Genomic DNA, 13,519 nt, shown 5'->3' on the forward strand with positions numbered 1-13,519 from the left:
AAAAAAAAAAAAAAAAAGGGGAAAACTTCATTTTGGGAGTTCCCAGTTCGATCTGTAAAATTGAAAACCCAATCGCTCTGCCAGTAAGCTGCGTTTCGAGTTTTCCGACACCACTTTTTGTTCAGAACAGTAGGAGACGAAGGATTGAAGGAAGAGAAGAAGAAGATATGGTTTAAAGTTGAAACTCAATCAAAGAAGTGGAATAAGGAACTCTCTCTCTCGTGCGCGCTTTCTCTCTTGTGTGTTCTGTAGCGGAGTTGGAGCATTGGAGCTAGTAAGTCTTTCTCTCCCTCCATACCAAAATTTTGTTTCTGCAACTTAGAATTAGCTTCTTATTTCTACCCCTTCCTTAGGTAGTGGAATCTTTTCCCTTCATTTTTTAGTTTTGGTAAAATTTAAAAATTTGTATCTTGTTTTTATTGTCCTGAAGAGCAGGGGAGAAATCAGAAAATCCATACCATAAATCTGGAGAACTGGAATTTATTTATCGGGAAACCCATGCCAGAAATCCTGAGAACTGGAACTGATTTGCTGGAACCCCTGTTTAATAATATATATTTAGTGATATTAGGGCAGGGAATAAACTTAGTTGATTATTCTAAAACCACAGTTCAATAGTCTATTTTTTCTGTTATTAGAATTAGGAATAAACTTAGTGGAACCGTTTTAATTAGTTATCTGAGATAGGCATTAGAACTATGAGTTCAATTATGGATTCTTGTGAGGCAGGGATATTCGACCTTATCAATGGTTTCCTACCAGTGTATGAGCCCATGATACAGATAAAGTATAAAACAGGAGTAATGAAGTAAATGGCCCAAGCGCTATCATTTTCAGACTTAACTTTTGTGATTCAGTCAGTTTAATTGATCTAATTTCCCTTTGGAGCTTCTTCATTCCCCAACATCTGATCCTCTTAACTCTAGAAGGTCCTCATTTGTATTCTACTCAAATCAACAGATTCGGACAAAAAACCCATTACATCAATGGCGTCAAAGAGGAAAGAGTCGGAAGGTATAGCCCTCTTATCCATGTACAATGACGAAGATGAAGACATGGATGATGTTGATGAAGAGGAAGACAATAGAGAAGATGCTATTAATGATGATGCAGTTTCTCCAGACTCTGCTCCTGAAGCTACACCCCATAACGTTCAGTCTCAAGCTTCTCTCCCAACTGAAGATTCAACTCCAAAAAGTGATAGGTTTGCATCTTTGACACCACAACAGCCCCAGGTTTTACTAAAGTCTCCACCATTTACATCACAGCCACCACCATCTTCTGCCCCCTTTTTGGATGCTCAAAGGACAAGAAAAGGAACTCTCACAATTGTGGATTATGCTCATGATGAAACCGCAATGTCTCCTGAAGCTGAGGTAACTAGTTCTTTTTGTCTTTCTATTTGTATGGGACTTTAATAATTTTACAGTTTGCTTGATACCACCATACCTAGTTGGTGGGGAGATTGGTTAAGGTTGTTCTCAGTTTAACCTTCCAGATGTTGATTCGTCACCATGTTAACAGATGGGAAATTATTGTTTTCGTTGTTATCATTGTTTTTATGATGTTTATTTGCAGGAGGGTGAAATAGTCAGTGCTGGACGTGTCATGTTTGGTGAGGAGCTTCAAACTGCAAATGGTATGTATTCCCTACAGTGGTTTGCTGTTTTCTAGTATACTTTCAGATTCTAACCTTATTCCAAGGAATTTTTTTAGATGCTTTCATAAATTAAATGCCAAACCAATTCTTGGCCAGGAGCAAGCATTTTAGAGGGTCAGTTTGTTTTGCAGTCACTCTTGTGTCCTTATTTGTGGTATATTTGCTTGGTACTATTGGTGTTTCTTTCTTTAACAGTTTGTTGTATGGATTAACTTTGGTTGCCATGATGTGTACTGCAATACTGAAGGACTTTTGTAGTACAATATGTAATTATGATATGGGTATTTATTTTTTCCCAGCTTTATCTCATTTTATTATTATTGGTGGCCATTAGATAAATGAAAAATGTCTTGTTTGGTCTCACTAGGTGATACTGCACTACTAATATATTCATTGGTTGCTAATTGATGCTGGAAATACTCTTGGATTGGAATTTGGTATTTCCCCCATATGTTTCCTCATTTGCAAATGTATTTGCATTTGCAGGTGACTTCCAAGAGAAAACACCTCAAGGAATGGTTCAGACATTAACAGACACTCAAACAACTCCTCAACCTTCTGACCAACCGCCCACACTACAATCTGATAACAATATCTCAATAAATGGCTCTAGAGTCGACTCAGAAGTTGCAGTTGTTGAGGAAGCTATTATGGTTTCCACAGATGTACCAATAGATGCTCATCCATTAGAAAAGTTTCTCCCACCGCCACCAAAAGCCAAGTGTTCGGAGCAACTCCAAGTAAGTATTTTTGTCAACAATTTATTGTATGGGGGGATTTTCTTGAGTATGTTTTTGTATGCAAGAACACCAAAATTTGGAAATATAGATTTGTGCATCCATTATCAAGTGGTATGGAACCTTAGGCCTCCTTTGCTTAAGTTGCTTCTTTGCAAATTAAGAGCATTTGCATGGAGTTGTGGTCACCTGATTACTTGACTATCGGACCTGATGAGGCTCTAACTAACCTAGGACCTAGGAATCCAGGAACCTTTTGAAAAACCAGAATCGCAGTGAAGGGTAATAGAAAACAGATCCGAGAGAAAACTCAATATCAGAGAATCAGATAATCAAAAAAAGGACGTACCTAGTGCACAAGGCTCCCCTCACTCTGTGGTCTGGGGAGAGTCATAATGTACACAGCCTTACCCCCGCTTCGCAGGGAGGCTGTTTCCTGACTCGAACCCGTGACTACTTGGTCACAATGGAGCAACCTTACCGTTGCACCAAGGTCCACCCTCAGATTTCTGGCGGAGAACAATTCCTCAAAATATGGTTCAGATCTGATGGTGTGATTCGGAATTAGGGAAGTATCTTACTAATGAAAGGATTCTAGAATTAGGGTTTCCAGAACAAGGAATCGATCTCAGATATTAATGGGATAGAACCACCAATCAAGAGAGATCAGAATAATAACAACAGTATCAATAGAATACAAGAGAAACCAGAAACTGCTTCAAGTATGGTAAGAAACTGAGAAATCAGATATGCAATGGGACTCTGTTAAACCAATGGCAAAATTAGATTTTGACACCAGGAAGGGGTTAAAGGTCTGATCCGATTGATAAATTTGGAAATAAAATTGAAATCAGATTTGAGAATTTGAAAATTTCAGACAATCTTACTGTGGAAAGGACTACTTGAAATCGATTAAAAATAGGGTTTTGAATGCTGATTTTGAAAACAGAACTTAACAATGATTAATTGAATTCAGATCTGAAGTTTAAGAATTTAAAACAACAGCCAACAAAATAATATGAATTAAGAACAGAAGTATAATGGAAACTGGTGCAGGAATGGAATAACCTGTATTTGATTAGAAATAAGATAAGAAGGAAAAAAAGGGATATGACCTTGGAATCACCACCAGAGGCCTCAATTGGAATCACCACAAAAGACGCTGGGACTCAATCACCACAGTACTAAGTTCTGAATCATCACAGAACAGTAAAAACAGGCTGAAGCCAAATCTCATTGATCAAATTAGTGTACAAGTTTGTAGCCCTTACAAACTTATATAGAAGATTCAAAAATAGACTCAAAACTCAAAAAATGAAATGCCTAAACAAATCCTGAATTGATATGGTAACTTAAACTGACTAGCAAAACTGAAATAAGGCTGGACTCCTAGACTTACTCCAACCTAACTAAAACATTTAATAACAAATAAATAAAGAAATAGAACTCTAACTAGAAAGGGTGCACCATGAGGCCCCCGTCACTGTGGGGTTTGGGGAGGATCATAATGTACACAGCCTTACCCCCACTTTGTGAAGAGGTTGTTTCCCGACTTGAGCCTGTGACCACTAGATCATAATGGAGCAACCCTACCGTTGCACCGAGGCCCGCCCTCTAAATAGGACTCTAGATTAGACTAACTAATAAATTAAATCGCATATTCAGAATTATGACCCTAAGTATGGGCTTATAAAAAAGGTTCATTACATCAATAACCCAAAAATAAATGCCCATGACCCATGGAATGAAACCATGGGCATAAGTCTTGTTAGGCCCAAAATTGTCCCAATTGGACTATCTTAATTGCATCAGGTCCTGGCTTAGATGAGTGGGGCCGGAGTCCAAAAATGGTACAACAACAACAGCAACAACTCAGCATTATCCCAACCATATGGGATTGGCTATGTGGATTTGATCAAGACAGCATAAGAAAAGTAAAAGTAAAAAGAAAGGAACACAACACCAAATCAGTAATATCCCACTTAAATGGGGGTTAGTAATATCCCACTTAAATGGGGTCGACTACATGGATTCTTGCCCTCCAGTTAGATCTATTCAAGTTCATAATTGGGACAAGACCTAAACTATGCATGTCTTTCCTCACTACTTCTCCTATGGTCATTTTTGGCATGCCCCTAGCTCTTTTATTTCCTTCAGTCTGAATGAGATTACTCCTCCTTATTGGTGCATCCTCAGGCCTCCGTTAAACATGACCATACCACCTCAAATGACTTTCTCGGAGCTTATCATGAATCGGGGCAACTCCCAAATCATCTCTAATATAGTCATTCTTTACTTGATCCTTCCTAGTTTTGCTGCACATCCATCTCAACATTCTCATCTCTGCTACACATAGCTTATCTATATGACACTTCTTAACTACTTAGCTATTTAGCCTTCCGCGTACATCATGCCGTGTTTAACGATTGTACTATTTCCTTTAAGCTTTAAAGGAATATGTCGGTTACACAACACTCTAGACGCACCTCTCTACTTCATCCATCCCACTTTAATTCTTTGTGAAACAACATCATCCTTTATATTACCTTCTTTATTTATGGTTGACCTCAGATACCTAAAATGATCACTTTGCGGTCTCTCTCTCCTTAATCTTCACTATATTATTATCTATTGTAGTGACTAAAGTTACACATCAAAAACTCCGTCTTCATTCTACTTACCTTAAAATCTCTTGATTTCAAGGTTAATCTCCATAGCTCCAACTTAGCGCTAATCCCTGCTTTTCTCTCATCCACCAAAACAATATCTTCAACAAAGAGCATACACTACGGAACCTCGTCTTGAATGTTCCTGGTTAAATCATCAATGATAAGCACAAAGAGCTCAAAGCCGATGCTTGATGTAGCCTAATTGTAATTGGAAATTTACTTCCTTGCGCTCCCACGGTTCTCACACTAGTCACCACATCCTCTTACATATCTATAATTATATCTACATATTTACTCGATCCCTTCTCTTCTCTTCTCTTCTCTTCTCTGGTATGTGTCAGATTAACTTTGTAGGGACTCTATCATAGGCTTTTTCTTGGTCAATATTCAATAAGACTATATGTAGATCCTTCCTGTGAGGTCAAAATCTTTCCATGACCCCCTCCTGAGTAAGTAAATAGCTTTTGTCATGAATCTGCCTAGCATAAAACCAAATTGATTCTCCGAGATAGTAGTTTCTTTTCTTAGGTGGGCTTCAATAACCTTCTCCCACTATTTCATAATACTCATTAGTTTTATTCCCCTGTAGTTATTGCAGCTATGAATATTACTTTATTTTGTAGATCAGAACAATTGTGCTTCTCCTCCAATCATCTGACATTTTCTTTATGTTCAAAATCTTGTTAAAAAGATTGGTTAACTGTTAAACAAAATACTCCTCTTATATTAGGACCTCATCAGGGCCTGATATCTTGCCTACTTTCATCTTTCTCAAGACTTCTTTAACTTTAGCAATTCAACCTTTAATATATATATTTATCACGTATGGTGTCTTGATGAATATTGCATTCTTCAGGGCCACTCTTTGATGTAAGGCTAGGTAGGAACTACCCAACCCTAGTTAGGAATTAGGATCCTCAAACAATGCTCAAATAATCTCTAGTTGATGATATTAATACCTCCCAACAGTACAACAAATACAGGACAGCAGTACCCTAGCCGCAGGCCAGAAAATTAGGTCAAATAGGAAGATTTCAAAAGTTATTCTTACACCTCTGATGGACAAGTTCTCCTGGTCGAGTGGCTCTCTTGCAGGTTCCAACAAGACCCCAACAGAATTAGGGCAGTTTTAGGGCTGAAAAGGGAGATTTTCACTTACAACATATAAACTTGACTTAACAACCAAGACAACTAAAAAAGGAAACAAAGATCCTACAACTAATTGCTGAAATCAATGGCTGCTGGATTCCTCTCTTGAAGCTTCTCTCTTCAACATTAAGGGACAGCTGGCTGGTTGTAGAAGATCTTCATTGAACAAAATCTGCAGGGGTTAGTTAGTGTTCACGTGAGCAGTAACTCGTGAACGGTGTTTTCCAGCTTTACTTTTGGGCTGGCTAGATGGAGCGAAGGTGGAAGCTGGCTGGTCCAACATTGGACCTGGTTTAAAGGAACCATCAGGCCCCTTCTCTTACAAGCTCGATTTACATCACTCTTACTCGAAATGTGTCAATTTAGTAGATCGTAGACATACTTTTCCCATCTCTTCATAATGTCCTTAGCCCTTACTAGGACTCTACCATCATCGTTTTTAATACATCTCATTAGTCCAAAAATGGTACCTAATCAAAATTTGTTGGTTTGGGACCATGTCCAAGAGACCAGTGTAAGTTTTATAGTTAGGTTTAAATTATCACCACTCCAAGAAAAAGGTTCTATCGAGTCATTAAAGTAACTGAAATAAACTCAGTAGTTAAAGGTTCCTTATTTTTAAATAAGTTTTTAATAGTTGAGAGTCTTGGGACTTTAAAATTTATTACGTAATTAGTTTCAATCATTTATCTTCCAGTCCATGGAAGGGCCTAAAGTCTCGAAAAGGCAAGGACTCCTACTTGCATGTATCAAAACTGCACCTATACCCCAACATACTACCTTTGTCCCATATCTGCTCCTTTTCACTCTTTCCTGTCCTTTTGACTCAGGACCTCTTATCGGAAGGTTCTAGTTCTTGAACATGAGTCCATCGAAGTTCTATGGGTCTTGTTGCCTCTTCCCTTGAGTGCTTTTGTTATTTTCACTGTTCAAGATAAAAGTGGAACTTGTTCTTTCTAGAATTAAAATGGGGTTGATGAAGTGGAGTGGTGCTTCTAGAGTGTGCTGTTATCAACACATATATTTAAAACTGAATGCTAATTTTATTAGAGAGCTGTAGGACCAGCTATGTTGCATGGTGATGAATGGTGGCCAGCAAAGAAGCAACATAGAGAAGGATGTTGAGATGGATAGTGATGGAATTCCTAATCGCCTAACACAAGTGACAAGGAAAACCAAGAATAACCAGAATCGCAGGGGCTAGAAACACACTAGAAATAAAGGATTTTCTAGAACTCAGGGCAGGCTTCTCAGATAGGGAATGAATGCTGGTTGAATCTACCTAATCAGTTGTTGAACGATATATCAAAATCTGGTCTAGATCCAACCGATGGCTAGATTGGAAGTTGTCTCACTGTCACAGAATCAGTAACTATCCCCAAACCAGAATTAGAAAACCAGGACACAGCATATGAACAGAGATTATTGGTCTCAGTGAATAACAGTTCCAGAAATCATAAAAGGAGTCCTGCAAACCAGACTAGGAAGTAGAGAATTACTAAATCAGGAAAAAATGACTGGAAAATAGCAACTAAGGTCCTCTAATTCTGTAGCACCATGTACAGACCAATGGAATGGAAGTATGCGATTGAAACAACAGAACAGAAAAGTCAGATGTAGTTCGGTAGAAACAAGGTGAGAACTGGGATTAGAAATAATGAAACTGATGGTAACTAACAGTAGAACAGCTTACCAGTGGAAGAAGAAAGAAAGAAGGGAGATGTTGGTTTCCCACCAACTTGGAGATGGCCTCTCACCGAATCTCACCAAGTTTTGTTCTCTCTCACGCATGCACATTGCTTTCAAAGTTTGCTGTCAAAATTGTGGGAGGCTAAGGACTACAACAACAACGACTTATCCTTATCCCAACTAAATGGGGTCGGCTATGTGGATCCATAGAAAAAGAAAAGTGAGAAGTAAAGGGAAGGAACACAACACAACAAATCGATAAAATCTCGGGCTACATGGGTTCTTGCCCTCCAATCAGATCTATTCGAGGTCATACTTGGAACAAGACCTAAACTATGCATTTTTTTCCTCACTGCTTTTCCTATGGTCATTTTAGGCTTGCCCCTAGCTCTTTTAGCTTCTTCAATCTGAATGAGATCACTCCTCCTTATTGGTGCATACCTAGGCCTTCGTTGAACATGCCATACCACCTCAAACAGTTTTCTCGGAGCTTATCATGGATCAGGGCAACTCCCAAATTAGCTCTAATATGGTCATTCTTTACTTTATCCTTCCTAGTTTTCCTGCGATATTGCCGCACACTAATCTCCTTATTGGTCTAACCTGTTTGAGTTTAGTTCGGCATTAGACCATGTAGGCAAGGAATAAACCGATCATCCACCATTTCCATGAAATTTGAAGATAGAAGTTCCATATTGACCTTGTTGTATTACAATGAAGAAATTAGTGGCTTCCCCGTTAATGTAAGACGAATGCATAGTTGTCAAGGCATCACCTAGGCCTCTAGGTGCTTTGTCGACTTGCATCCAAACCCCCTCCAACACCTTGGGTTGCCTAGACGTCGTGACAACTATGACACTGGCCTGGTGGCTAATGGATTCCCAATGCCAGAAAATGTTAATAATAGAGTTTTTTTTTTTTTTTTTTTATTTTATATATATATATATCAAATATTGGAAAATTTCAAAATTGTTTAATGTACTTGTTTTGGAAATTAATACACGCCATCTGCAACTGAGGCTTCCTTCGAAATCCTCTTTGATAAGGTCAATTATTTCAATTTACTCAAATGCTTCAAGTTCCTATACACACATTTTTTAATTTCTGTAAGTTGATACTATTCTTTTTGTCCTTTTTCTGTTACTGCAGGAGAGAATAAATAAGTTTCTAGCTTATAAGAGAGCTGGCAAGAGCTTCAATGCTGAAGTGCGCAATAGGAAGGACTATCGGAACCCTGACTTCTTGCTGCATGCAGTGAGATATCAAGATATAGATCAGCTGGGCTCCTGCTTCTGTAAGGAAGTGTTTGACCCTCATGGATACGACAAAAGTGACTACTATGAAGAACTAGGTCATTAGCAGTTCTTTTACAGTCTTGTTTTTTGTTTCTGTTTTTTATGGATATGCTGGTGCCTTTATGCTTCATCATATTTTCCTTTAAGGTTACAAAGATGCTAAAGTGATGGTCGCCACCAGGAAAATGGGCTGATGAATCATTAGCAGGCTTGGATCTTTTTCTTTTATTCTTTGTTCTATTTTGCTGTGTGTGTAGGGACATCTCATGTGTGATGTCAGGGTTGGATTGTCAGCCCAATGCTGTAATGATGACCATTAGGATAGCAAAACTGAATAGGTTTGGCATTCTATACTTGACCTTGCCAAATACATTTCAATTTGTCATATCTAGCAGTCTCATCTTGAACAGAACTACAATACCCCTTTGAAATAATAGCTGGTACACATAGTTGTCAAGGTGTCCAAGTGGTTTTCTTGGGGTCTAGACCACTGTTGCCTTAGTGCAAGGTGCCTTGAAATGATATCGAAACAGGTTTGACACTTGTTTATGCCAAATATTGTTTAATTTATAAATAAGCACACCTCCTATTTAAATCCAATAAATTAATTTAAAAATAAAATTACAAAAGGATAAAAATCAACTCCCCAGTTCAAGAACAAAAACTGGATTTTTGGTTGTAGGGGGGATTTTCAACTTTCAAATGTTGGGGTTTTTTCTCAGATTTGAAAATTCCATAAATCTTATCATAATAAAACAATACTAAAAACCAAAAGTGCAGTAAATAATCTTTTTTTTTTTCTAATGTCCATGACATCGATTTTAACAGTATTTGCGCACCTTAAGATTAGTCTGATCGGAACATAACTTTGTCAATACAACTTGGATTTAAGCAATCTTAGATTTGTTGGAAAGCTGGTTTTGTGCTCTACTTAATACAAAAAGTCTCATGTAAAAATAAAATCATTTGACCAGTCAAACTTATTAGAGAACAAGAATATTTCCCAAAATGTTGATTTTTGATGACTTGGTGTGGCTTAATGTTGATTTTGATGATATAAGTTATATGTAGCATACTAAATAATGTTAGAAAAGAGGGAAAATAAAAAAATAACACTTGGGCGCCTTAATCGCCAAAGCGCTTAGGCACCTCCCCTCCACACTTGAGTCGCCTTGACCCTACGCTGGTATGTGTTTTACTGAAATTTTGCATATCTTTCTTATGTAATTTAATGGTTTGACAAGGATATGGTTGAATGTCAACACTTATATTTATATATCGTGATGGATAAAGTGATCATTTAATTAAATTAAAAATTCAATGATGCAAAACCAACTCAAGATCTGTGACGCTGTGGGCATACTAAAAGGTAGAAATAACCACAATCATTCACACAACCAGCAAGTCGTATCAATACCAAACCTATATAATTCCAATACAAAGAAACTGAAACCAGCAAGTACATATGCCAGAAATTAGGTCAAAATATTACTCTAATCTAATCTACGCCTCTTGCCTTGAAATTTCTGCACAATACAATAGGATCCAATTAACTACCAACTCTTAAATGTTATCCCAAAGAGAGTAGATGAGCTCATCAAATAGCAAATCAACTTGGAATTATTATTAATTTTTTTTTTTTGTGGGGGAGGGGGGTATTGGTTGAGAAAATCAACAGAGTCTTTAAATTCAAAGAACTAAAGTTTTCAACCTGGTCAACTTTACTAGCAACCCAATCAAAGAGTAAGGAATTTCTGCAAGAATTTGTAGTCTGGTTATCAGTGAGCATCCACTACCTTAAGTTTTCAAATTCAAGGGGAAAACCTTCTTCCTCTTGGTAAGGTTTTCAACCAAATCTGCTTTTGTTTTCAGGACAGAAAATGTTGGAACATGGAAACAGCTTCAAGAAACAGTTGATATTTAGTTGAAGAAATACTTGTTTATGTAGAATCGTAGATTGTCTCCACATTCAGGTAGAAGTTTCCTTGAACTGACATTTTGTTTACAATCAGAAGTTTAAATAAATCCCTAGTCTCACATTATCAATTTACCCTTTCTATTTATCAAAATACTGCAACTATAAAAATATTTTCCCGTGAAAGCAAGAAAACCTTTAGATTGTTCCATAGCTCTAGTACTATTAGTGATGCACTTATACATAAGGTTAATTGGAAGAAAATTAAAAATTTATTGGAGTTGTTTTTGTTAATTTGTATTCCTTATTTTATTCTTGTTTAGCAGTTGTAAGAATCGAAGTTAGTTTGAACTCTGTCTTCAGTTCGGTTTCAGGATAGGAATAGGATTGTTTTGGGTTTTTATATGGAAACATTTTACCAACAATTAAGCAGAATGGATTGTTGAATGAAAGTTGAGGTTTACCCACGGGGTGTGAGTTGTGCTGTTGTGTGTGTTGCTGTTCTTTCCTCCTGCCTCTCTTTCTCTCCCTTCAATCAGATCCCTCCTACCATGTAAAATTCTTTTTGTTCTCCTTTTAGGATCTACATTAGGATATTGCACATTTGTGTCTCAAAACTGTCACTTGGAGTAAAAAGTAGCAGTCAGTGATCAGAAGATCAATTGTTGAAGCTGAGTTTAGGGCCATGGCAAATGAAGTTTGTGAGTTCCTGTGGTTGAATCTACTAGTGCAAGAGCTGGGATTTAAGGTTGATGGCCCTATGAGACTTTATTGTGATAACAAATCTGGTATACCTCATTATCCAGTTTAACACAACCATACAGTACATATCAAAGTTGATCATCACTTCATAAAGGATAAGATCGACTCTTGCTGTATCTGTACTCCATTTGTAAAGACTGGGGAACAACTAGCAGACAAAAGGGATCAATTCTCAACCATTTCATACTCTTTTAGGCAAACTGGGCATGCAGGACATCTTTTCCCCAGCTTGAGGGGGAGTTGGAATGGTAATTTGCAAGGGTGTGTAAGGGTACATATGAAATTGTATTTATGAGTGTTTTATATGAGAATATATTTGTTAGGGAGGGCATATTGGGAACATCAGTTTAATTAGTAACTTTATGTAGGAGGGATCAAGTGAATCACTTCTCCTATTCTCCTGCAACTTCTTCTTCTCTCTTGACCTGCAGCCTGTGACTAACCGAACCAGCAAGGACTGAAATATTGAACTTGATATCTTGTGGTTCCATGTGGGAAATGTCTACTTTAGTAGTTTTTATTTTCCATGTTCTTCTTTTCCTTTTTGGTTTTAGCCATTAGAAGTTTCTATATTTCTGACTGTAGGTTACTTGGTACCCAAGCTTTCTTATTTGTGATTACAACTAGTGATTACAACTACACAAATTAATAATTAGAAAAATGGAGACGCTCTCCATTGTTTTGGCATTCAATCTAATGTCTCTTGAATGGAGCAACAGCCTTGTGGTGAACAAGTGCAAGCAAGGTGGTGAAACATTGAACTAGTGGGTTGTGAAGCCCTAATTAGGTTTGGTGGTGAAACCAAGCGATATCCTCTTCTTTTTCCCCTACCTTCTTTATCATCTTCTCTTCTCCTTTGTTTGGATTGGTGGACTAACAGTCTTCGATTCCAGCGAGCAATCTCTCTCCTACCGTGGCCTTCCTCTAGGGAATTTCATATTATTTTGATTCTTATTTACTGTTCTATTACATTTATCATCTATTAATGTTTTCTGCAGGTTTCCAACATAGAATCCTCTCCACAGTTTCTGTTTCTTTCTCACTTCTCTGTTTGGGGCGGTAGACTAACAGTCATCAATTCCTAGGTTGTGATTCCTCCCAACTCTTTCTCCCTTTCCATTGCCTGCCCTTCAGTGCTAGTCTATCATTCTTTTACTTACTGATTTGCAGTTATTCATCAAGTTCTCTGTGTTGTTACTTATTCTGGCTGCAGGAGTTCAAGCTATATTCTAGATAATCCAGACATCGGATTGGCTTCATATTTTGATATTGTTTACCTCCCAATTGGTCCTACATTCAGTCAGAATTTGAGTGTCATCTGACCTATGGATTGGATTTATCACCATTCTCTTGAGTTACTAAATTCTGTTAACATAAAGTTTCTATTTTCTGTTATATCTTGTTACAGAAGATTCCGTCAATTGAATCAACTTGTTCTTTTGAGAGATTGACTAGCATACTGAGGGGTCTAATCGATCCAAATCTCAGCCCCATTTGACCGTTGGATTCTGAAATGTTTGAGTTTCTATATTCCGCCTTATTGCTTGCTTACTTGGATTGCTGTGTTTCTGTCCAATTGGTTTTGTGTTCTTTTAGTCTTGTCTTTTCTACTGTAGAACATATCACCCTACCCAACCCCCCCC

General features: G+C 37.6%; 1 protein-coding gene across 1 annotated transcript in view; it reads left to right on the forward strand.

The window, feature by feature from the left end:
- LOC122088034 (SAP30-binding protein-like) overlaps nucleotides 1–13,519 on the forward strand; it is an 18,044-nt gene continuing 4,525 nt past the window's right edge. Inside the window, exons 1-5 of the mRNA XM_042657174.1 lie at nucleotides 1–274; nucleotides 961–1,376; nucleotides 1,579–1,639; nucleotides 2,147–2,400; nucleotides 9,054–9,255. Of these exons, the coding sequence (XP_042513108.1) occupies nucleotides 987–1,376; nucleotides 1,579–1,639; nucleotides 2,147–2,400; nucleotides 9,054–9,255 (907 nt within the window). The 5' untranslated portion in view covers nucleotides 1–274; nucleotides 961–986. The remainder of the gene's footprint in view (nucleotides 275–960; nucleotides 1,377–1,578; nucleotides 1,640–2,146; nucleotides 2,401–9,053; nucleotides 9,256–13,519) is intronic.

This window comes from Macadamia integrifolia, chromosome 9 (assembly GCF_013358625.1).
Source record: "Macadamia integrifolia cultivar HAES 741 chromosome 9, SCU_Mint_v3, whole genome shotgun sequence".
Taxonomy (NCBI): domain Eukaryota; kingdom Viridiplantae; phylum Streptophyta; class Magnoliopsida; order Proteales; family Proteaceae; genus Macadamia; species Macadamia integrifolia.